Here is a 26,741-nt window from a genome sequence, read left to right as displayed (position 1 = left end):
TTCGAAGCCTGTTGCTCTCTTAGCTTTTCTGTGTGCTTACGCTGTTGATGCAAATAGATTTTATTTTGTAAGTCTTGATGTCCCTCTTTCTGCTTTGCAGGTAGCTCGTTGCTGCTTTTGCTGCACACCTGATGGAGATGGTAAAAATAAATATATTTTACTTTAGGCTTGCTCCTCAAATCTGCAGCTTACCTTGCCATTAGGGATGCATTCACAAGCGTGCATTCAATTTGTTTGAGCACCTAAAAACTTATGGAATAATATTCAGCTGCTGGCCAGCAAAATTAGCCCTGGATTAGAGGTCGGAACGGGGATCGCGGGAATCCCGTGGGTTCTGCGGGGTTCCCGCAGGAATCCCCTCCCTAACCCACGGGACTCCCACGGGGACCCTCCTCTGGCTCACGGGACTCCCATGGGGATCGAAGGCTTTGGAAGCAGGGTTCGTCCATATAATATAATGGACATGTCAGCCTTAGTAAAAGAGGGGGTTTATAAGTTAATTACCTGAACAGAAAACAAAAAAAGGGTTCCACCAAAGAGATTCCACAAGGAAAACAGCAGCACAAACGCAAAAGAAACTGTGGAATTGATGATCCTGTCAGAAGTAATTGCTGCTTTTTATGGGGACGGGCAGGGATGGAGGTAATTCCTTGCGGGGACGGGTGGGGACAGAGAGGATCCTGGCAAAGACAGGCGGGGATGGGTGGGATTTCTGTCCCCGCGCAACTCTCTACCCTGGATTAGTCCTGGATATTCAATGCCAAGTGAGCAGCAATGATTGTCGTAGCCTGGGGAAGGGAGGATAGGCTGTTTTGAGCTGGAGAGGCTCCTAAGGCTCCAGGCATCTTTTGCAGGTGCTGGCTGATATTCAGTGCTAGCACCTACATACTAAGTGGCCAAAATTTAGGACAGCTTGCGATTCAGGTCCCTGCCCTAAATGTTGCCATCTCCTGCATAACTGCCCCCTTCTTTTTGAGTCGGTCAGAGTCAATATTCAATAGCACTGCCTAGTTAAGCGCCAGTGAAGATTGACAGTTTGGCAGCTCCAGCCCATGTAAGTGGGCCGGAGCCTCTGCTGCCCACTTAAATCACATGTGTGTGCACATACCTACAAATTAATGTGCGTACAATTGATTACCCACATTTTTAAGTTCTTGCTCTTGGGCAGTGCACACCTGAAAAACCCGAATAGGTTAAAACAGAAAAATACCTGAAAATTGTGACACACGTATTTTCAGTGAGCATAAGCAAAACTTTTTGACCATGCATCCCCCTACTAAACATGATTAATGAATACTTCTTTCAAAAAAAGACATGAAATGAATTAACATAATTTTATGTTATATACGATTTTATATCCCACCAAATCTTCCTGAGTGGAGTTTGAGGCAGGTTACATCAACATTTGTTAGATAGAATATACATACAATATTAGGTTAAAATCAGAACAGACTTCTAACATATTTTTCTAATGGTTGAGATAAGTATAACAATTTCACATCATAGAGGAGGTTATAATATAAAGGGCATATTAGACACTTATCAGGAAATTATTTTTGGTTACATGTAACAAATTTTACAGCATAGAGGTAGTTTTTTAGTGCATTATTAGGGTCATATTAAATTCTTGTCAGGATTTCTGCGAACAACAATAAATTATTACTTATAATGACTGGTGTTGCCATTCAGCAAATCACATATAATTGGAAGGATTGGAGGAGATTAAATTATAACTTTTGGTGGAACTCTTTATGTCATATCTATAAAATGGAAAGGTTTATTGCACTACAACGGGGATATTTTAAGAAATTTCAGGATGTGTGGAAACCATTAACAAATTATTGTAAAGATTAATTGAAATTATTTCCCTTACATTTATCAATTAAGGTGTAGGGAGGGGGGAATTTTATTATTATATGTTTATATGATTATGGAATTATATGGGTGGGAGGGATGGGAAAGGGGAAGGGATAAGAATTTATGAAATGTACCAATGATTATTTGTAAGTGATGTATTTATTGTTAATGTGAATGAATATATTTAACACTTAATGTAATTTTGAAAATGAATAAAGAATATTAAAAAAAAAATTCTTGTCAGGAATTTTGGGAACAGCAATGTTTTCAGGCTTTTTCTAAAACACCGGGTGTATCTTGGTTATACTGATCTCTCTGGGTAGTAGTTTCCATAGTTTTATGACTTGGTTATTAACCCCCACACACACCTTAAACAAAATCATAGCATGGTTTTTAGCACTGGCTGCGGCGGTAACAGCTCATAGAATTCCTAAGAGCGTCGGAGCTGTTACCGCCACAGCCGGTGTTAAAATCCACACTACAGTTTTGTAAAGGGGGGGGAGGTAAATGAATTACAGTGAATTATCTTATATTTTACCCTTTTCAGTGATGGGAATGATGATGATCTTTTAGTCAATGAATGAATTTTAAAAGGCGACTGTTTTTGATTTCTGCATAGTTGAGATTGATGAAAGAGACCTAGCACGGGGAGGACAGCAAGTGATTTATGATGAAAAGAAAAGAACAGTGTACAGCTACCCCTTTTTTCACTTTGTGTTTTTCCTTGGATCACTTTACGTGATGATGACAGTAACCAGCTGGTTCCAGTGAGTGATATTTATTTGCTTATTATACTGATTTTTACTTATTTTAAAATTAGTTAATTGCTAAAATTATTAGTGTCATATGTTCTCTGTAATGGGGGATTTATGTAAATGACACTGTAGCTTAAATAAAAGCATTGACAAACAGCCTATCAGTTTGCTGTCTTAAGGCCCTAAGATAGGGGTGTCAAAGTCCCTCCTCAAGGGCCGCAATACAGTCGGGTTTTCAGGATTTCCCCAATGAATATGCATGAGATCTATTAGCATACAATGAAAGCAGTGCATGCAAATAGATCTCATGCATATTCATTGGGGAAATCCTGAAAACCCGACTGGATTGCGGCCCTCGAGGAGGGACTTTGACACCCCTGCCCTAAGATATGGGCAACCTATAAGGCTGAATGTGAACTGCCTAATTTTTTCAATGTAACATTGAGCAACATTGAAGATTGTATTCTGCCCTTGTGGGGGGGGGAATTAAGGCAGGTTATTTTACCACAAATTGTGTTATTTTAGCATAAAAAGGTACTCTCTGATTTGTGGTAAAATAACCCAACTTAACGGTGGCCCACAGAGGTAACTTCTCTCCTTAGATGATAATTCTATAAATTGGTACTAAATTTTTGGCACTACAAAAAGTGCGCTTAGCATCAATTGTATAACTGCTTTGAGGCGTGCCTAAGCTTTTATAGAATACTAGCCAATTTGGCCTACCAAAATATAGGCACCACCACCTATGCCATCTCCGTAGCAGGGGTAAGTGGACACATCTAAGTACGCCATGCAACACACACTGTTTATAGTATTCTATAAGCTGTGGGTGTCGCTAGGCATAATACTTATGTTCCACTCATGTTAACAGTATGGGCTCCTTTTACTAAGCTGCAGTAGAAAGTGGTCTTGGCCTTTATGTGCATCTTTCCCATATGCTAAGACCATTTTTGCCATAGCTGGAAAATAGCTGATTTCTCTATTAATGGCCATGCACTAATGTCATTAGCGCACGGTTGTTAATAATTAGTACGTGAGTCCTTACCATCATCTCTTTTGTAGGTGGTAAGGGCTTACATGCTAATCCTACGCTAATCAGCATGCAGTAATTTATTAATTTATCTATGATTCAACCATCCTGAGCTGCCAATGCTGCCTGTAGTGCTCTGCTACCCTGTATACAACCATGTCTCCTCCTATATATTAACGCTGTTCCTTCATTGTTTGTGTGAACTATGCATCTAAGCTTGTATCCCATCCTGAGCTTTCTGGGAGGACGGGATATAAATTGAAATAAATAAATAACTTCTAGCTTATAGAATTGCCTTTTAAGAAATTACTATGGTCGGCCACTAGGTGCAAAAAATGAATGAGTACTTTTATCTTTAAACATCCAAATCGGCGTTGTCGGCGTTGAAGCCTCACCAATAACCTCCCTCTCCTCGTGTTCTTGTCACAGCTATCAAGTGTTCTCTACAATTCAAAGATAGTGGCCTGAGGAAACCAGGTAGATTTACACCTTGCTTACTGGGTTTTAATTCTGTTTTTGGTTTCAGTTTCGATGAGGTGGATATTGAAAACCTGTTCCGGAACAACTGGTCCACCTTCTGGCTTAAGATGGCTTCCTGCTGGGTGTGTATCCTGCTCTACCTGGGGACCCTCATAGCACCCCTCTGCTGTCCAAACCGAGGGTTTGCAGTATAAAAGGACTTACGTTGCAGGTGCACTTTAATTTTGTTTGGCTGTTACATACAAGCTGCTTTAATTGCCCTTTGGTGATGGAGAAACTACAGTAGTTAGTAAGCCCAGTTGGGCAATATGTGCTTTAATGTTATTATTTTTTATATGTGAAAACTGCACATCTAAAGACATTTTCTATTCACTTATGTGCACCAGAAGACTAGGTTGGAACTCAATGGACTTGTGCATAAGAAAACCACATTGGACAAAGCTATGTACTTATGATTGACTGGATCAAGCTAACCAGTTAGTAAATTAGGCTCATGTTGGCTTTAAATATTTGCAATTATTTTCTTTTTTGTAACAAAAAAAGAGCTTTTTGCTCTTTTCAGCCTACTTAAACATAATTGGCCTAATTATGTGGGTTAGACTCCCATTCCAACACATTCTTATCTTGGAGAAGGATCAATGTATATTGTAGAATCTATTTCATAGCAGCCATGTTTATGACTAAATAGTGATTTCTGCAAAAACATATTAATATGGCTCAGTATCTATGCAACAAAGCATTTCTTTTCTTATGGAACATTCCAGAATTGGGCCATGGGAATTTATAATAGCCATTAATGATTTCTATGTTTGTGTTAGACTGAGATAAATTAATATGAATCTGGCTAGTCTGTCCTAGTTTGGTTACATTACATAACAGCTGAATTGGTGGGTGGGGGACTGAATGGTTGTGGCTAACAGGATCAGAATGGGTCATGGAATCCAAATATTCTTACCTCAAAGGATATGCACTATTATAGCAATAAAGATGATCCATTCTTTTCAGAGGGCATCACTGAAGAGTTTAGCTTTTGAATCTTCCATTTCAGGTTTCAGTCAGGGCAAACTTTGGGGGCTGGGGAGAGGATGGCACTTTATATTCATGCCCTGCCTAATATCACTTTCTACCCCTTCACTGTCAGTGCTCCAGGGTCTCCTGAAAAGAGTGCACTTGAGTAACCAGGAGCAGCAGCCGCCCAGGCAGGTGGTGTAGTGGTCGACATGCCTACTCAGGGGATACCCCTTTGTCCTCAGCTTTTTCTTTCTGTCTCAGGAAGGCCCTGCTCTGGCTTATTTGACTATGGACCCTGTACCTCACCTGTTAGGGATCAGCCCTAACAGAAGACACTGGATTGTTTTGTCATTTATTAGAAGGGCATGTTCAAGGAAAAAAACAAAGGGAAAGCAAATTTTGTGATGAAGCTGGCTTGGATTTGTATTAAAAATGCCCCTTTAATCTGGTGGCCTCAAAAATTGTAAAAACAAAGAAAAAAATCCAACGGGTCTGCTTTGAACAGGCAGAACGAAGACGAAAAAGAAACTGCAGAAGGGAATGTACAAGTTGCAGGAACTTTATTTATTTTATTTTTTTGGTTGTTAAATTTTTATTCACAAAGTGCAACATATTATCAATCAATTAACACAGTAGACAGCACTCAGTTCCTTCAAATGATACAATAATCCCCCTCCCCATCCCCACCCACCCTTCCTAAAAGTGTGAAAACACTTAATATAATGCAAATGATCATGATAAACAACCTTGCAATCAAATAATAAATTAATTACATATACTCCCTCCCACTCACCCATCCTGGATGTTCAGAATCAAAGGGCAAAACTAATAATCAATTCTTACAAAATTTTGTTAATGGGTCCTAAATTTGCTTGAACTTTTTATAATATCCCAAATGCATTGAACTCGTACATTCAAACTTATAAGTTTGGCACAAAATTTCCTACCAAAATCTATAGTTTAACCTGTCCCAATTTTTCCAATTCTTCATAATAAGTTGTATGGCAACTGCTGTCATGATGAGAAATAATGTATTGTTATGTGAAGTTATTGGAAGTTGCAGGAACTTTATTGCAAAATCAATATTTTCCAAAGGGTGGCTCTCATGTGCATGGGGACATGATCTGTGTTTCAGAGAAACAGTCCTTCCTCCGGGGTCCGAGTTGTCCTATGCTTCACTAGTTCCCTGAGCATCAGCTACCCAGGAGCGATTACGGATTTTACTCAACCCCGTTGTAATCCATATGGTTCTCAACAACAAGATAATTATCTGGCTATGTCCAACTGCTCACTCTTCACCTGGAAGATTTATATACAAAATATATTTTTGACCCCTGAGGTAGGTGTGAGCCGAAACACAGACTCTGTTAGGTCTGATTGACGTATTGCAATAAAGATGTATTGGAAGATTTAGAAGGTTTTTTGTCCAGAGTATTTCATCCAGTGCGTTTTTGGTTGGTTGTCCCAAGACACTTATTTGGTTTCACCCTTTATCCCCATTACATATTTCCATATTTTGTGGACAGGGGAAAGATACAGGAGCTGTGGTGATAACAGTGTAAGATACAGAGAAGGGGATGGCGGGAAGAGACACAGTATCTCTGTGCTGGAGCCACCATCATTTCTGAAGGTGAGAGTACTGGCTGGGGAAGGAGACAGCATGGATATCAGTTTGCACACTGGATACCAGTTATTCCACAGTCTGCTTTTCTCATGCCATAAAAGAATACAACCAGGATAGGGTAGAGCTGGCAGGCAGTGTCTGTATGAAATCCCTACTTCTGCTTTATGGCATTAGCATTGCACTTACTGCAAACCAGGCGCAAGGTTCGCAGTTGTGGAAGCATCTCAGCATTTGTCTGCACCAAATTTTCAAAAGGTAACTTCACAGGGAGATAAGTTTTGAAAATTTGATTGCAGGCCTTTAAGTAAGATGCCTAATAGAACTGACCATGAAAGCCTTTAAACAAGTTTCAGTTTTAATTTTTTTTTTTTTTTTTGGGGGGGGCGGGGGAAATCGGATTTCAGTTGCAATATGATTATTCCTTCATTTACCCCTTGGTAATTAGAATACTGAGCAATGCCTGTAAACACATGTACTTGAAATTTATCGTGCTTGTTTATATATCTGAGACAGAGATGAAATGTGTGGAGGGTTTAAGTGCAATCTCTTGAGTGATTTATTAAAATATATACATTTGCAAAAATGATTCATGACACAAATCTGGTTTGGATGATATTTTTAAAAATCCCACTTAGGGGTCACTATTCAGAGCGAGTTAACCGGTTAAGAGAGACTCTTATCCAGTTAAGAAAAGAAATTGTCAAGCAGCATTAGGGCTTTAAGTCCTGTTGTTTGCCTCTTAATGTGCCTTAAAGGGCCCTAACAGCAATATTTAAGTCATCACAGATTAAATAGTAATGAAGTGCAAAATATACAGCATGTTTTTGCATCTTGTTACTATGCAAATACCCTAATGTGACTTGCGGTGATGCCCAGAAATCACAGTAAAATAACCCTAGCTTTTTTATACCATAGTCAATCATCCTACATATATAAACATATAATATTGTGTACTATGTTCTTATTAAATCCTACCTATGTGTGCAAATAAATAGGATTTAGTATGAACATAATACACAATATCTGTTCTATATGTGTATATACGTAGGATGATCGACTATGGTATAAATATGTCTGTATTGAAAGCCATCTCAAAAAACGCTAACTCTGCATTGTAACCTTTACAGAAGCTCATGTAATATATATATATATATCAACTGTAATCCAGGAACCAAACCAATACAATTTTTGCAGAGATCATAGGCTGAATTATCCTCTGGTGATCCCACCAGCTTCAGGTTAGAACACTTATTTTTATTTTATTTAATTATTTATATTCCGCATATCCTACAAATTATTCAGGTGTTCAAGCATTTTTCCTTATCTGTCCCAGCGGTCTCACACTCTAATAGATCTGTCCCCGTCACCGCCCCGTCACCGGCCCACCATCCTCTGCACCGCCCCGTCACCGCCGATCCCTTCACCGCCCCGTCACCGTCACCGCCATCCCTTTCACCGCCCCGTCACCGCCACTGCCATCCCATTCACCGCCCCGTCACCGTCCCCGCTGCATCCATATAAGCCTTTTTCCTTTCACTCCGTCCTTCCAATTTGAGCCGGGAACACTAGCGATCGCACGGTCCCCGCGGCCACTACCTGCCTGCCCGGTCGATCCTGGTGTTTGGCTGGCTCTCTCCCTTCTCCTCACCTTGGTTTGTGGGTTTTCTTTTTCGGCAACCTGCGCGCTTTCCCAGGGAGCCGCACACGCGCGGCTGCTTAGTGTTCGATCTTCTGCTCTGCTGCAACTTCCTGTTTCCGGTTGCGTCAGAGCAGAAGATCGAGGCTGAGCAGCGGCGGGTGTGCGCGGCTCTCTGGTAGCGTGCGGGTCGCCGAGGAGGAGGATCTGCGGACTGGGGTGAGGAGAGGGGAGAGAGTTGGCTGGACACTGGAATCGATTGGGCGGGCGGGTGTGAGCTGCGGGGACCGCGCGATCCTTCATGCCTCACTGCGGGGGACAAGACCATTCACCGCCCCGCGGGCGGTGAATGGCCTTGTCCCCGTCGCCGCAGCGACTGCTAGTTTTCTTCCCCGTTTTCGGCGGGTGACCCGCGGCTAAAATGTGGTGGCCGCGGGTAAACCGCCACCGTGTCATTCTCTACACTCTATCTAATGTACCTAGTAACATAGTAACATAGTAGATGACGGCAGATAAAGACCCGAATTGTCCATCCAGTCTGCCCAACCTGATTCAATTTAAATTTTTTTTTTTTTTCTTCTTAGCTATTTCTGGGCGAGAATCCAAAGCTTTTCCCGGTACTGTGCTTGGGTTCCAACTGCCGAAATCTCTGTTAAGACTTACTCCAGCCCATCTACACCCTCCCAGCCATTGAAGCCCTCCCCTGCCCATCCTCCTCCAAACGGCCATGCACAGACACAGACCGTACAAGTCTGCCCAGTAACTGGCCTAGTTCAATCTTTAATATTATTTTCTGATTCTAAATCTTCTGTGTTCATCCCACGCTTCTTTGAACTCAGTCACAGTTTTACTCTCCACCACCTCTCTCGGGAGCGCATTCCAGGCATCCACCACCCTCTCCGTAAAGTAGAATTTCCTAACATTGCCCCTGAATCTACCACCCCTCAACCTCAAATTATGTCCTCTGGTTTTACCATTTTCCTTTCTCTGGAAAATATTTTGTTCTACGTTAATACCCTTTAAGTATTTGAACGTCTGAATCATATCTCCCCTGTCTCTCCTTTCCTCTAGGGTATACATATTCAGGGCTTCCAGTCTCTCCTCATACGTCTTCTGGCGCAAGCCTCCTATCATTTTCGTCGCCCTCCTCTGGACCGCCTCAAGTCTTCTTACGTCTTTCGCCAGATACGGTCTCCAAAACTGAACACAATACTCCAAGTGGGGCCTCACCAATGACCTGTACAGGGGCATCAACACCTTCTTCCTTCTACTGACTACGCCTCTCTTTATACAGCCCAGAATCCTTCTGGCAGCAGCCACTGCCTTGTCACACTGTTTTTTCGCCTTTAGATCTTCGGACACTATCACCCCAAGGTCCCTCTCCCCGTCCGTGCATATCAGCTTCTCTCCTCCCAGCATATACGGTTCCTTCCTATTATTAATCCCCAAATGCATTACTCTGCATTTCTTTGCATTGAATTTTAGTTGCCAGACATTAGACCATTCCTCTAACTTTTGCAGATCCTTTTTCATATTTTCCACTCCCTCTACGGTGTCTACTCTGTTACAAATCTTGGTATCATCTGCAAAAAGGCACACTTTTCCTTCTAACCCTTCAGCAATGTCACTTACATACATATTGAACAGGATTGGCCCCAGCACCGAACCCTGAGGGACTCCACTAGTCACCTTTCCTTCCTTCGAGCGACTTCCATTAACCACCACCCTCTGGCGTCTGTCCGACAGCCAGTTTCTGACCCAGTTCACCACTTTGGGTCCTAACTTCAGCCCTTCAAGTTTGTTCAACAGCCTCCTATGAGGAACTGTATCAAAGGCTTTGCTGAAATCCAAGTAAATTACATCTAGCATATGTCCTCGATCCAGCTCTCTGGTCACCCAATCAAAAAATTCAATCAGGTTCGTTTGGCACGATTTACCTTTTGTAAAGCCATGTTGCCTCGGATCCTGTAACCCATTAGATTCAAGAAAATATACTATCCTTTCTTTCAGCAACACTTCCATTATTTTTCCAACAACTGAAGTGAGGCTCACCGGCCTGTAGTTTCCTGCTTCATCCTTGTGACCACTTTTATGAATAGGGACCCTAGGATACTAGGGGATTAAGTGATAACTCACTCCACACTCACAAACACAAAGGGACAGTAATAATAATAAAAAAAAAACATCTAATACCCTTAGTTCAAATCTTGTTCTCAAAAAAAGAGATTTCACTTTTTACTCCTTTACAATAGCATAACTTTAAACTTCTTCCTAAGGCTCAACAACGTACTGTGGGCTTAAAACTCAAAAAGCCACTACTGTGCTTTAGGAATCTTGTAAAGGGGGAGAAAAAGCCTCAGACTGCTGCTAATTTTATAAGCATTCAGGCTACTATTAGAGTTACCTCATTGGCATAAAAACTCCCTCTTCCAAGTATTCCTATCTTCAATAATAAATATTTTTCAAATATTTCAATAAATTTCCATCCACATGCTCTGGGAGCCCTACTCTAAACTCCTAAAGAACAGCTGTGTCGGGAGTGAACATAAAATCGCTTCCCGCTAATGTAATTGGACTGCGTTTGGATTTTATTATAACAGTATTAGTAACATTATATATTGGCTCACAATCCGGACGCAGTCCAATTACATTAGCGGGAAGCGATTTTATGTTCACTCCCGACACAGCTGTTCTTTAGGAGTTTAGAGTAGGGCTCCCAGAGCATGTGGATGGAAATTTATTGAAATACTGTATTTGAATATTTGAAAAATATTTATTACTGAAGATAGGAATACTTGGAGTTTTTATGCCGATGAGGTAACTCTAATAGTAGCCTGAATGCTTATAAAATTAGCAACAACCACGAGTCTGAGGCTTTTTCTTCCCCTTTACAAGATTCCTGAAGCACAGTAGTGGCTTTTTGAGTTTTAAATCCACAGTACGTTGTTGAGCCTTAGGAAGAGGTTATTGTAAAGGAGTAAAAAGTGAAATCTCTTTTTTTTTTTTTTTGAGAATAGGATTTGCACTAAGGTTATTTGAGTTTTTTGGATTAAGTGACTTGCCCAGGGTCACAAGGAGCAGTGCAGGATTTGAACCCGCAACCCCAGGGTGCTGGGGCTGTAGCTCTAACCACTGCACCACACACTCCTCACTTAGGCAGAACAACATGGGGAAGCTTGAATTTTTGCTGTATGTGCCCATCTGTACTGTTAATAAATGGAATATTTCCAGTGTTTGTGCACTTATCCAGCATCTTTTACCAAACATTAACCTTTTTAAGAAAGAAATCTTAAAGGGGGGAAAAATGGCAGAATGAGACCTGTAAGAAGAAAACACACCCTTCAATAATGGGTTATTGAAGTGAGACCCTGGAGAAAGAAAAAGGGCCTGGTAGACTGAGAGGAGCAAGATGCAAGAGGAGGAAAACAAATTGGAAAAGCCAGAGGGGCTAAAAATGATAGAGACAGTAGCTCTTCAAATATTGGATGAAGTGTGCTACACATACACCCTCAACTTGCATCTTTTTCTCATCATTTAGTAGCAATTCATCTTCAGTAGCGTATGAGAGAATTAAGGTTTTGCAAAAACAATATAAACCTTGGGGTGGCATATGGCAATGTGACATGTTCTTCCATTTCTGATATTATGATTCATATAGCTGTGGTATTAGAAACACCCAGATTTAGGTTCCTTGTAAAATTCCACTAGTCCAGCTTAAAAAAAATTGCTAGTTGAAAAAGTTGAGTAGCCTTATTGGCCAAGTAATTCCTCCTAAAAATCAGATTTTAGTGTGTAAAACTGAACCAAATTCACCCCCCCAACCCTTTTACAAAACCGTGTAATAGGTTTTTAGCACTGGTCGGCACGCTGAATGGTCTGGGCTGCTCCGACATAGAGTTCCTATGAGCATCAGAGTAGTAGAGCATTCAGTGCATCGCCCGATGCTAAAAACCTCTTGTGTGGTTTTATAAAAAAAAAAAAAAAGTGGGGGGTCAGTGCTGCACTATTGACATAATTCTAGAGAGTTTGCACTGAATGGGAGATAATGGGAAATTTTCTTTCCCAAGTCAAAGCAGGACTTCAAAGTATTCAGAGAAAATAGCTGTCGTGATCCTTCCTCCAACAGTTACTTATTATTAAGGTGTTTGTATTTTTGTTGGTTTTACTATTATGTATGTGATATTGTGTTCCATCTAAAACTTGGGATTGAGAAAATAGAAAATTTTTTTGAAATAAATAAGCAGTCACCAGCTGATGATCTTCATCAAGAGAACCTCCTGGTCTTAACCCTTTCAGGACCATAAGGATCATAGGCCAATTTTTGTGGTTTTGACGACATTTTTATGGTAAAAAGGGCTTGCAGATGCCAAAAAATTGATTTTTTTTGTGAAATATCATTCTTTTTTTTAAAAAAAATCAAACTTCTGGCTTATGGATAGTGTGGCAAGTGAATCTTCTCGTCAATCTGGCAACGACGCTAATGAATGAATGTCGGAACCAGTTTGTTTACATAAAGGCAGTATCATATGGAATCCGTACATATCAAATTTAGAACTGTAGACTATCCCAATCAAAATTTATAGGATTTTAAAGTTATGGGACAAATATGTCCCTTGGTCCTGAAAGGGTTAAGAGGATGACGGCAAAGTTGCATCTTAATATTTGTTACTATTTACCTCAGCAATTCCAGAAATTGATGCCTCAGTCTAGGCATCACAGTGTGTTTAGTAGAAATTGTAAAACAACTTTTTGGCACTGAGATTCCATTATAGAATATTAGCAAATGGTTGGCATCACCATGCCCAGTTGTAGGTGTGCCTAATCTAACTCGATGTAAACCGCCTTGAACTCGCATGGGTATGGCGGTATATAAGAATAAACTATTATTATTATTATTATTATTATTATTCTTACACCATGTAAATGGCAAGGGTCACTTGGCATATGCCTAGGAGTCTCAAGCTATGAGATATACCTGTGGCCCACACATTCTCCACCCGTATATGTGTCCTCCTTGAAGTTAGGCACCAGGAAGTTATTTTTCACTCAGAGGTTGGTGGATACATGGAACGCGCTCCCGGAGGTTGTGATAGGGCAGAGTACATTACGGGGTTTCAAAGAAGGATTGGATAAATTCCTGAAGGATAGGGGGATTGAGGAATACAGATAGAGGTAGAGATAGGTTATAGAAAGAGTATTGATAGAAGAACAAAGAGGATTAAAGGGCCTAGACAAGGAACACCTTACGGGTGCGGACTGCTGGGCGCGATGGACCTCTGGTCTGACCCAGCGGAGGCAACTCTTATGTTCTTATAGCACCTAGTTTAGATAAGTACCTTTGACACACTTACCTCTATTTAATTCATTTTCTATTCCATTTTCCCACCATATTATAGAATTGCTCCCTATAAATTTTGAAAATGGTCCTCCTTGGTAATTCAGCAGAATGTCCTCACTGGTCCCTTGGCTTGCCTACATTATGACCTGGTTTCCTATGCAGTCCAGCTATAACTGTTGAGCTGAGCCGCCTCTGTTGATGCAATGCCCATAACATTTTCTGTTTGTATAGAGTTGCAAAGCAGAAGCCTTGAACAGATTGATTGCCGTTCCAAAACCACAGCAAATTACATTGAGGCTTTTGCAGCTTCACACACAAGTCCAAATCTGTCCGAAACTGACTTTGATTCCATGTTGAGCCATTCTGGGGTGAACTAATCACATTCCATTACAACTTGAGTATGAAGTGAACTTCTGTTTCAAGCTCATTGCAATATGACACCTTTGTCAGAAGAAAGAAATCTTACAATTCTAGAGAAAAAGGGAATTGGACTTGTATACAGTATAATCTCGTTATAATGGACTTCAAGGGACCTGGAAAAACAGTCCGTTATATCCAGAGGCCGTTATATCCACAGTTGCATTTTTTTTAAAAAATTTATTTAGGTCAACTTGAAACAATGTACAATCAATGAACAACAGTCACTGCACAAATATATCAGCAACATCAATAACAAAACTCAGCAAAACATTGGTATGGCACGAAATGATTGCAAAACCAGAACTAAAAGATGTTCTACAGCATTATGTCGTACTGTACTGGAAAGAAAAATAATTTTATTTTCTTCTGGGCTGCATTTTGATACTATATTACCGGCACGCCACGCGCCTTGTAGGCAGAGCCTGCCTGTGCGTTATAGCCAAACAAAACTACAGCTAAAAGCAGATCTGGGGACCAAATTGGTTGTCCATTATATCTGAAAGTCTGTTATATGCAAGTCCGCTATATGCAATGATTTTCTGCATGTTTATAAAGGCGCACAGTAGGGACCAGTGGACCTCGATCACTATAGATGAGGTTCCGTTATAAGCAAGACTGTTATAACAAGATTATACTGTATTATGTTATTTGTGGCTACACATTCAAAGCAGTTTACATTTATACAGATACTTATTTTATACATGGGGCAATGGAGGATTACGTGGTTTGCCCAGGGTCGCAAGGAGCAGCACTGGGATTTCATCCCACAAACTCAGGGTGCTGAGGCAGCAGCTTTACCACTAGGCCACTCCTCACCATTGGATACATGACTGGATTTGCAAATAAATGCAGACATTCTCTTGTTTGTCAAGCAGTTTTGTTACGTTCGTGAAGTTTTGTCTGCAATGCTGAACTTGATTATAATAGTTGAACCAACATTTCCCAAACCTTTCAGCCTTGCCTCTGTTTTGCCAAAAATGTCTCCTTTCTATAACCAGGGGAGTGTTCTGAAATGTTTCCAGAAATGACTGTGCCTTGCATACTGTTTTGTTCCATGCTACAATAAAATTTGTTTACCCTGGAAGACAGTCTTGAATAGCATTGCTGAAAGAATTCATTCAGCCTTAGTGTGAGGTTAGAGTTTGCAGTACTTCATTGCAGCAGAGCTTTATAATAAATTGAATAGAACTCAACATGGATCGTTTATGTTGAATTTCATATATGAAAATAGATTGGTGACAGATTGTAAAAATCTGTTTCTGTCCCATGTTTTTTTTTAGTATAAACATCTCAAAATGTACAGATCAATGTGTTAATTGTACTACAGAAATATGATGTGGATAGTTTAGTTTTTGCTAAAGTAAATACTGACAAGAGGTGCTATAGAAATCGTATGTACTGAGTAAAAGACAAGTGAACTGATTGTGGAATAAGAGTGTTTTTAATAATATTGAAGACAAAGAGCAACTTTTTAAGTTTTATAAATAAATTGATTTTTGTGTTGTATATTTGTTTTTATATCAAAAAAAATAAAAAATATCTGTTTGAGATCTAATTTTCTAGTTGATCAACAAAACCTGTGTATCCCATCGTGGACCCAAGGGTCCTAAGGAACAAAATAATTTTTTTAATAACATTTTCCAGTGTTTTTCTCTTTTCACATTGTATAATTTAATAAAGTTTCATTTTAATTTGGGCTGTTTTAAGACATTGCTTTGTTAAACTTATTTGCAACAGTTTTTTTTAATTTGTCAGACGTCTTTTTATTAAAGGCTAAATATATAACGGCATTAAAATGTTAACTAAACAAACATCAGCCACATTTGAGGCAATACTAACAAATATTTAGGGCTCCTTTTAGTAAAGTGTGCTAGTGTTTTTAGCGCACGCAGGATATTACCGTGCGCTACGCGGCTAGAACTAACGCTAGCTCAATGCTGGCGTTAAGGTCTGGTGCGCAAGGCAATTCAGCGCGTGCTATTCCGCGCGTCAATGCCCTAACACACCTTAATAAAAGGAGCCATTAATTGCAGCATTTAGATTTGTCAGTTCCTTCAGAATAAAAGCATTTGTTTCCTACCCCAAGTCTTTACACACATTACCTGCCTTCTAGAAAGCGTAGTTTAAAATGAATGTGTTGCCTACGCCACTGTTTACTGCTAACGAAGGCCCTACCAACTCCCTTCATATTAAGAAGCATGAAGAGTATCCTTTGGAGTCACCAGGATTCCCGGCTAGCTCACAAGAGTCCATATCGCCATATATCTTTGCAGCAGTCCAAAAGGTATTAAATATAGAACCAAATCTTTTCCAGAGAAGAAAAAATGGTAAAAGCAGAGGGCATAATTTGAGGGAGGAAGACTTAGGAGCAATGTTAGGAAATTCTTCTTCACAGAGAAGGTGGTAGACGCCTGGAAATGCCCTCCCGAGGGAAGTGGTGGAGAGGAAAACGGTGATGGAGTTCAAAAAGCGTGGGCGAAAAATAGAGGATCTCTAATTAGAAATCGAAGGGTCTATTACTTGGCATCTATAAAAAAAAGTTGCTATTTTCTTTCTCTGTTTATTAGTTTTTGTCTCTAAACTGAAGGCCGTGTGTATTTTTCTTCTCTGCAAATCACGTAACCAGTATGTGGCGTGCCACTTTTTTAAAGGTCCGTTTCCTTCTACTATATATCACTTTAAGGTTTGTCTGACTTTTAAATAACATGCTAAGGGGAAAAAAAAAACACAAAACACCACCTTTTCCAGGTAATTCCAAGTAGACTGCCTCATTTTCAGGAAAGTTCATCAACCTTTTAGGACACAGAATACACATGTTCCACTTCAAATTATAGACTTTTGAATATAATAGAAAACAGTGACTCATGAAATAGGAAATAAAATGATGAAAGACCCAAACAATTCTGAACTACCATTTCAGCTTACTTTTATGTATTTTTTTTTTTAAAGTCAAAGAACATGTTACAGGGAGATCACTTACCTGTAGCTGTCTGTACATCCATATACTAAACAACAAGGGTAAACCAAGGAGCAAATGAATCACGAAGAGTACATTATTGGTCCAGTCATTACTGTTGAGTCTCCTTGACTATTGCAATATTGCTTATTTATCAATTACTAAGAAGGAATTATTGAGATTATCATTGATACAGAACACAGCAGTTAGATTGATTTACGGATTGAAGAAATACGATCATATTACGTTATTTTATTGCGAATTTCATTGGTTGCCTGTGGAAACTTGAGTATTGTTCAAGTTGGGCTGTATTTTGTTACAGGGCTTTATATGGTGCAGCCCCTACTTATCTGGCTAATAGTTTTTCCATAGCTATGCACAAATGCAGTAGAAAAACTCATGCTCTGTTCAATTTCCTTTCTGTAAAATATTGTAAAAGCAAGAAATTCCTAAATCACTCTTTAGCATCTCAGGCAGCGTCTCATGAAAAAGAATTTTGATCATTGTTGCTCACAGCTGTTTCTTACAGACATTTCAGAAAACAGCTAAAAACCTATCTTTTCTCCAAATACCTGACTAGCTGACTCATTCAAATCTACGATTATGTTTAATGTTTATAATCTTTTGTAAACCGCGTAGAACTTTTTGGTAATGCGGTCTATAAGTATTATGTTATGTTACATTAAAAATATCTGTGTAGTCCAAAACTGAGCCCACCTTTTCAAGCTAGTTTCCTTTATTTAGGCATTCTTTCATTCTGTTATGGGATACTTAAATACAACATACAGCTTCTATGAACCAGTGGCTGTGTGCCTTCTCCAGAGCTCTCCACAACTCAGCCTTAGCCTGACTTAGCTTCAATTCTATAGCTGGAAAACATGGCTGGGGGGGGGGGATGTCAACATTTGAATTGATTTAAATCACACTGGGCAGCTCAGGAAGGGATATTTAGTGGTGCTTAACTGGCTAATGTCGCTGAATAGTTCCTTTGACTTCCAATGCACTCTCTGGTTAAAGCTGGGATGGTCCGGATGCAGAACTGAGAGTTATGATCAATGCTGGTACCTACATAGCTAACTGGGTGCCTACAATTGTATAACCATCCCAGTTAGCTATGGGGATAGGCCCTTTCCAGACATCATCCAAAAAATGCCAAGAACCTGGATGTATAGATGGGGTACAGCACTGAATATCTGGCTCTAATTTAGAAGGAGGGGGGATGTCAATGTGTAAAGAAATGCTAACCATTGCCAGCTGATTCTGAATATTGTCCCCTAAGAAGCTACCAAAAGGGTCAACAGTAGTGTTCAGAAGAACTTCCACTTAAAAACAGTCAATTATAAGATTCATCTTCACATGAATATAAAAAAAAATATACATGAATTCAGTGCGCAGATATCACAAAAGAACTGAAAGACATAAGAATCACAACATCAATTATATTACATAGGTGACTTTTATTCCGCCATTACCTTGCGGTTCAAGGCAGATTACACAAGAAGTTATCTGGACATTTCCAGGAGAGTTACAAAGTAGAGCGGATTACTTCGGGGGAGATCTGAACAGTGTATCAGGGTCATTAGAAGACAGATAATTTAGTGAGAAGGTTGTAGGATCTGGGGAAGATTGAAATGCTTCCTGCGGTGTTGGTTTGTCTTGACGGATTCATATGTTGCTTTTCCTGACATCCTGTGAGATTTTATCGCAGGTATAGTCAATATATAACAGTTCATGCAGCAGAAGACAGTGCTGGCATGTTTTCATTTTATGTACTTTTTAATTTGCTCATTCATATTCAGAAGATATATAAAAAGGTCTTACTGTGTCACCTCAATTGCAATATAATGGCAAAATCCCCTTTCAGAACCAAGAACCTAAAATTGGCAACTACATTGCATTGTATTTCAAAAGAACAGCTTTTATTTATCATCTGTGCTAAACATTATTCATTTCCATACTGTTGAGCTTGAAATGTTTGAAAATCCTCTGGAATTGTGTCTGAAATAAAAAGAAAGTAAATTGTTAATAAAGTTATTAGCCATTAGTTCTGTCCTTATGACTACAGTGAACAGAGATTTCTAACGCAGGTCTTAATGTCTAGTTTGCAGGATATCCATCACAATTATGAATGAGATATATATTTGTATGTATTAGCATAGTTAAATATCTCTCATGCAGTGCATCTCCTGAAACTGTTCTCCCTCTCCCTTCTCTTGTTCCTCAGTGCTACACTCTGACCCCAGCAGCTTCCTTCTGCATTACATTTCCCACTGCTCTCTGAACTATGCATTCTAGTGAATCCACCCAGATACATAGCTAGCTATTTAAAAGATCCATGGGTTCATATCCAGTGGAACACCATTGATCCTCCCCCCACTCCCTGAAAATGAGCCTGGAAGGGCTTGGAAGAAAAGTAGGAGGCAGATACTAGACCTGAGAGTGGTGCAAGGGAAGTTAGGAGGACGATGCTGGATCTGGGGCAGGAGTTGGGAAAGAAGGCAAGTGGGAGATGCTGGACACCAATGCTCCCCTCTGAGGTGCATGGCAGTCCTCTACCAGCATTCCTGCCCAGTGTCGGCGGTGGAGCAATATTACTCTTCCAGCTGCATTAAGCAGGTAAGCTGTTCAGGATTCCCACTAGACCTGCCCCTTCCCAAAGATATTCTTGGACAATTTCCAGAGGTAAGAATACAATTAGAGAACTGCTGTACACCTTAAAAGACATGTTGCTGCAAATGGGGGAGAAATGAAGACAAGGAGGGAATGTACTGAGCAGGTAGAAGAAAAGAGAGATGGCATGATGGTAGTAGTGTATGCAAATGTATCTTTTGCATATTCATTGTGGGCATGCTGAACACCTGACTAGCTGGGTGAGTCCTGAAGACTGGGTTGAGAACCCCCGTTTAGAGGTTACCATGTTATATAGCACCCCGTACCATCCCTGCAATTTATGGATTTAGAAACAAATTAATATTTTACTCAGAACATATTAACTTAATCTGAGCCAGTGATTATGCATTTTAAACTGCTAAAATAAATATCTTAAAATCAGACTTACAAGTAACTATTTAATTGGCTAGTTTGTAATCACATGCTACAGTTGACACTTCGCCTGCCCAATTACACCGCTTGTCAGGGGAATGGAAATGAGGTAAATATTTGCCATTGTTTCAGCCCACTGTTCATCAGAACATAAGAAGTTGCCTCCACTGGGTCAGACCGGAGGTCCATCTCGCCCAGAGGCCCGCTCCTGCGGCGGCCCACCAGGTCCTTGATCTGTGAAGTGAATTCTTGACCTTTATAATCTACCTCTTCTTCTATAACCTACCTCTGCTGCTATCTGTACCCCTCAATCCCTTTATCCTTTAGGTACCTATCCAAATCTTCCTTAAACCCCTTTACTTATAATGATATTTCCAAGGGCCATTGATATACAGTAAACTCTCAGTTATCCAGCACCCACGGGGATTGGTAGATGCCCGATAACTGTAGTTTCTCGTTGCTTGAGAGTTACTATAAAATAGTTTTGTCTTCCTTTCCCCCTGACTTGTAGGTGTGTACACACACACGGGCTAGCAGGTCAGGACTGCTGCTGCTTCGGGGCTGGAGGGAGGGAGGGCGTTTGGTGGGTCAAGACCACCGCTGCCGCAGCCTAGTGTAAACCTTCTTTAATGAGTACTTTAAATGGTTCTCTAAACATCTCAACAGACCTCAGAACCACCACTCCTCCATCACACAAAAGTGTCCCAACGGGAAGATTCAAGTGGTGAACTCCTCACCGGTCTGTTCAATTTAAATAATGTACAATTCTTATTATATTTTTTAAAAAAGATTTTTAGTATTCACTTATCTCAGTAATGGTGAACTTTTCAGTTCTCTATATAGGCTAGCGGTGAGACCCGACATGTTTCACGAGAGTTTCATCAGGGGTCTGCCCACCACCGCAGCTATCCACCTCTATCCTTCAGTGTTTGTAACCCTTAGAAATATATTTAGAAAGGGCACATTGACTTTCTAAGGCAATAATTGGCCATACATTTGCAGGCAGCCTAGTGTAAGGGCAGGTCAGAACCGCTGTGGGGGCTGTAGGGAGGCCAATTTTTTAATTTTTTTTTTTGCCGGGTGGGTGAGAGTGCTGGTTGCTTGAATCCCAGATAATTGGGATTCTACTATATATACTTACAATAGTGAAGTATATAGTGTGAATCTATATGGAGGTTTCATACAGAAGTTCATCTAATATACTAGAGGTCAAAATGCTGTACAAAAGAAAATGTATGATTGTTTTCATCTAGTAGTTCCCCCTTCTCTTCCAGCTCAATCAGAACCAGTGCTGGGATCTTGATCCATGAGCCTTCATTTCTAACTACTGAAGATTTCTCCCCCCCCCCCCCCCTATTATAATAGCTATTCCGTATCACTCTTAACCATGACCACCATTCCCTGCCCTACCAGCGGCTAGGAATGTTGCCTCCAGTGCTGACTCAGGCATAGAAGGCTTGATCTGGGAATCACCTGCATGCCAATGTGCAGCAAAACCCAAAAAATCATATATCAGCGGGGCTGATATTCAGCCGTGCTAACTCCCTTGGTTGGTACTGACCCCTGATATTCAATTCCAGGCCATTTTCAACAACTGGCATTGAATATCCGTAGTTTTCTGGCAAGCCCTAACTTAACCAGCTACGTTAATATTCAACACTAGCTGGTTAAGTCAAGAGCAGCCAAAGATAGGCCTTCTGTTTACATGAACAGATGTGGCTGCTAAACTTGGCCAGCTAGTACTTGAATAGTCATGACTAGTTGCCTAATGGCTAGCCACTAATATCCAGTAAAGATAGCTGGCTATTTCCTGCTGAATGTTAGCAGTTAGCTGACTAAATGCTTTTTAATTGGCCAGCAGCCATTCCTGGTTGGTTAAATAATGCAGGATATCAGGGGTGGAATAAGTTTAAGCAGTAACATTACCATTGCAGCGATATCTCAAGTTGGACCAAATAATGTTTTCTTGAGAGAAGCAGAAAACACCAAGTCTTCCTCCACGCATGGTAGTATCCACTGTAACCCCGGAGTCTGCCACCAGCTTAGGACCTTCATAGAATCTTGCCCTTTGGACATAAACAGTTGCTTAGTAAATTTCTTCTAGTCAAACTTTTTTTATCCTCTGTCATAGGATTTAAGATCTTTCAAAGGTTAATGTCTATAATGGAGTCAGGAATTTAAAAAAATCAAATCACAGACTTTTTGTATGTGTGGTCAAAATCCAGGCTGCATGGAGTGTTCAGCATACAAAATATATCCCAAGCTGTCCAAATAGATGTCAATACAGGCTTCACTGTTCGGTAAATCACAATACATGGCCAAAGTGAATTGTAATCTGTTACTACACACACACACACACACTTTAACTTAAGCACCTACAGTGTGTATGCTAAGGGCTAGATCAGACGTGGGCAACTCCAGTCCTCGAGGGCCGGAATCCAATCAGGTTTTCCCCAATGAATGTGCATTGAAAGCAGTGCATGCAGATAGATCTCAGGCATATTCATTGAGGAAATCCTGAAAACCCGATTGGATTCCAGCCCTCGAGGACCGGAGTTGCCCATGTCTGGGCTAGATTTTATAAATGGCACCCGAAGATAAGTGTTGATATGCACCAAGTACATAAGAACAAAAGAGTTGCCATATAGGGACAAACTGAAGGTCTATAAAGCTCAGTATCCTGTTTCCAACCCAGGTCTCAAATACCTAGCTAGATCCCAAGTGGTAAAATAGATTTTATGCTACTTATCCTAGGAACACACAGCAGATTTCCCTAAAAACACCTTGAGAATGGTTTATGGATTTTTCTTTTAGGAAATTATTCAAACCTTTTTAAAACCCTGCTAAGCTAACTGCCTTCACCACATTCACCGGCAATGAATTCTAGAGTTTAACCACACATTACGAGAAGAAATATTTTCTCCAGTTTGTTTTAAATCTACCACTTAGTAGCTTCATGCCCTCTAGTCCTGGTATGTTTAGAAAGATTACACAAGCAATTCACATCTACCCATTTCACTTCACTCACTATTTTATAGACCTCTATCACATCTCCCCTGAGGCCTCTCTTCTCCTTGCTTAAGAGCCCTAGCCATTTTAGCCTTTCCTCATAGGGAAGTCATCCCATCCCTTTCTCTGTACCACTCCATTTCCACCATATCCCTACTGAGATATGGCGACTAGAATTGCACACAGTATTCAAGGTGTGGCCTCAACATGGAGTGATAAAAGGGCATGATAAGTTCTCCATTCCTTCCCTGATAATTCCTAACATTCTATTTGCTTTCTTAGCTGCCACCGCACACTGAGCTGAAGATTTCAACGTATCTTCAATGATAACACCAAGATCCTTTTCCTCGGTGGTGACTCCTAACTTGGAACTCTGCATCACTTAGCTATATGTCAGGTTCCTCTTTCCCACATGCATTACTTTGCACTTGCTCACATTAAACGTCATCTGTCATTTTGATACCCAGTCTCCCAAGGTTCTCTTGCAATTTTTCACAATCCTCTTGCGATTTAACAACTTTGATCAACTTCAAGTCATCAAAAAAATTAATTATCTCACTAGTTATTTCCATCTCTAGATCATTAATAAATATGTTAAAAAGTAGTGGTCCCAGCACAGACCCCTGAGGAGCCTCCATTGAGAATATTGACCATTCAATCCTACTCTCCGTTTGCTATCTTTTAACCAGTTCTTAGTCCATAATAGGACATTACCTCCTATCCCTATGACTTTCTAATTTTCACAGAAGTATTGTATTTTATGAGGCACTTTGTCAAATGCCTTTTGAAAATCCAGATACACAATTTCAACTGGCTCACCATTAGCCACATGTTTATTCACTCCTTTGAAGAAATATAGTAGATTGGTGAGGCAAGATTTCCCTTTGCTAAATCCATGCTTATTAAACTATGTCCTTTGTATTTGTCAAGTAAGATGAACACACTGTACTATAACTAAATATACATTGCTTATGTAAAAATGTTGTCAAGTAAAATCACATTGATAGAAGCAATTTTTTGTAGGACTTCAGGAATAATACTTATTGGATAGAAGGTAGCTGAAAAGCTGTTCCACAGTGTCTTAACATTAGTCCATTTTTTTGAAAATTTTAAAGTGCAGAACCGTGCTCAAAATTCATAGTAATCCTAGTAATCTTCAGAGTATTGAATTATCTTATTCAAATAAATAGCATAGATATTATGTTAGTAAGCAAAAAACTTAGGTGTCCTTTTATCAAGCTGCAGTACGGGTTAACACGCGTAATACCACACGTTAAAACCACGTGCTGCGCTAGCCGCTAATGCCTGCATTGAGCAGGTGTTAGTTTTTTAGCCGGCCACGGGGGTTAGTGCGTGATGAAATGTCCGACGCGCTAACCCCGCTGGCGCGGCTTGATAAAATGAGCCCTTAGCTTTGTAATTGAGTCGGGGAGGGAATAGAAAAGCCGACACGGCCATGCTTTGCCAATAGGGCTGTCGCAAGGCAAACTCCCCCTCTCTTTCCTCTCTACTGCATGTTAAAGGCTCAAACAGGTAGAATTTTTTAAAATCCATCTAGTGCCTTTAGCTCCACACTGTACTATAAACATGACAAACTATACATTGTCTGACTGTATACTTTGTATGTTACCTGTAACCAGTGGCATACCAAGGGGGGGGGGGGGGGGCGGGGGGGAGGGGGCGGTCCACCCCGGGTGCAGCCTTAGGGGGTGCACAGCTGGACAGGTCCAGAAAATATCTGGGCTGCGACGGCACTCAGTGGTATCAGTGCCCCCCCCCTCCGTGATGGCACTCAGCGGCATCGGCGCCCCCCCTGCCCCGCGACAGCACTCAAGTTTGGCCTCCTTCTCCCGGCATCAACAGAACTTCGGATCGGCAACAGGTGCTCAGTCAAAAGCTTCCCCTGACTGAACTGCCTGGGCGAAAACAGGAAGCTGAGTCAGGGGAAGCTTTTGACTGAGCACCTGTTGCCGATCTGAAGTTCTGCTGATGCCGGGAGAAGGAGGCCGAACTTGAGTGACTTGTAGGTGTGTACACACACACGGGGCAGGGGGAGTGCCGATGCCACTGAGTGCCGTCGCAGCCCAGGAATTTTCTGGACCTGTCCAGCTGTGCACCCCTCCTAAGGCTGCACCTGGGGTGGACCGCCCCCCCCTCCACTCCCCTCTTGGTACGCCACTGCCTGTAACCCATTCTGAGCTCATTGGGGAGAATGGGATAGAAAACACATTAAATAAATAATGTATATGCTCTGTAATTTAGTTCTTTATAATTTTCTCTACCATTTTGCCTGACATTGTTACATTAGCTATCCTCCAGTCTTCCGATACCATGCTGGATTTTAAAGATAAATTAAATATTACTAATAATAGCTCTGCAAATTAATTTTTCAATTCTATCAGTACTCTGGAATTTATACCATCTAGTCCTGGCCATTTGCTACTCAAATTGCCCCATTACATTTTCCAGTGTTACAGAGTTTTGTTTCAGTTTCTCTGACTCATCAGCACTGAAAACCATTTCTGGCACTGATAGTTCCTCCACATCTTCCTCAGTGGAGACTTAAGCAAATAACTAATTTAATCTCTCCATTATGGCCTTGTCTTCCTTAAGGACCCCTTGGTCTTCTAGCAGTCCAAAGGTAAATGGGCTTTAATTACAATTGCTATTGATGTGCATAGTCCTACCTGATATATCCGACCTGGGGCCTGTGCTCTAAGAACCAACGGTAGGATATCTTATCTTTCCAACCCACATTTCTGGGGTCCTTCCAAAGCAGCCTGACTTGGTCAGTGGTGTCTCCAGTATGCCACAGCGAATTTCTGAGGTGTTCACCAGGTCCAGTCTTTGATTTAACAGCCTAGGACATTATAGTCAGAGTTACAGACGAGTGAGAGAAAACAAAATTTAGAAATAACAAACTAGCTTTTACTGGCAAACATTTAAGCCTCATCACTATATATGCTGAACTTTACAGAATAACATATGTCAAGGTAAATCTCAGCTTAATTCAGGCAGACATTCTAGCCTTTATTAGCTAGACGTTCTAGCCTTATTAGGCTGCCGCCCAACCCTCACTAACGTTTTTACCCTTTTTGTGCAACTTTCGTATAACAATTGTAGTTCTACCCGCTCTCCCCAAATTTCTAGTATGTGATTTTATGTTTTAGTATAGTCTATGTGTTTTTACCCTAACTTTTAATGTAAATCGCTTAAGAAATACTTATGAGCAAGTATCAATGGTGCCTTAGAGAGAGCTTGCACCAATACCTGAGACTGAGCTGGTAGCAATGATACTGCAGAGTGTCGAGGGGTAGAAGACTTTAACGAGAATGTACACCCAAGAGGAGACATAACTTGTATAGAAGAAGACATTGGTAGCAATGTAGAGTTAATCCTTGACAATGTATCCTGGAGTGGAACCACCAATGTAGACACGGTAGTATTGAAGAAAACCTGCTACATGCAAGGCAATATCGTATACAGGTTCGATAATCATTGATGCTATGATGTAAGAAGAACCTGGAGAAAGTACCATTGTTGAATATGCTGCGCTTAGCATGGATCGGTACCGATGCAGATT

At 40.6% G+C, this 26,741-nt stretch overlaps 2 protein-coding genes across 2 annotated transcripts in view; one reads left to right on the top strand and one right to left on the bottom strand.

The window, feature by feature from the left end:
- The window catches only part of SERINC5 (serine incorporator 5), a 182,137-nt gene extending 177,171 nt beyond the window's left edge, over positions 1-4,966 (top strand). Inside the window, exons 10-12 of the mRNA XM_033929725.1 lie at positions 101-140; positions 2,477-2,624; positions 4,169-4,966. Coding sequence (XP_033785616.1) covers positions 101-140; positions 2,477-2,624; positions 4,169-4,316 — 336 coding nt within the window. The 3' untranslated portion in view covers positions 4,317-4,966. The remainder of the gene's footprint in view (positions 1-100; positions 141-2,476; positions 2,625-4,168) is intronic.
- A 13,578-nt stretch (positions 4,967-18,544) lies between these two features.
- The window catches only part of THBS4 (thrombospondin 4), a 102,954-nt gene continuing 94,757 nt past the window's right edge, over positions 18,545-26,741 (bottom strand). The window contains exons 20-22 of the mRNA XM_033929713.1: positions 25,846-26,018; positions 22,076-22,215; positions 18,545-19,105 (exon numbers count right to left, since the gene is read on the bottom strand). Coding sequence (XP_033785604.1) covers positions 19,050-19,105; positions 22,076-22,215; positions 25,846-26,018 — 369 coding nt within the window. The 3' untranslated portion in view covers positions 18,545-19,049. The remainder of the gene's footprint in view (positions 19,106-22,075; positions 22,216-25,845; positions 26,019-26,741) is intronic.

Source organism: Geotrypetes seraphini, chromosome 1 (genome assembly GCF_902459505.1).
Source record: "Geotrypetes seraphini chromosome 1, aGeoSer1.1, whole genome shotgun sequence".
In the NCBI taxonomy this organism is placed as follows: domain Eukaryota; kingdom Metazoa; phylum Chordata; class Amphibia; order Gymnophiona; family Dermophiidae; genus Geotrypetes; species Geotrypetes seraphini.
The sequence above is the reverse complement of the archived record's forward strand: the minus strand, read 5'-3'. Positions and strand labels throughout refer to the sequence as shown.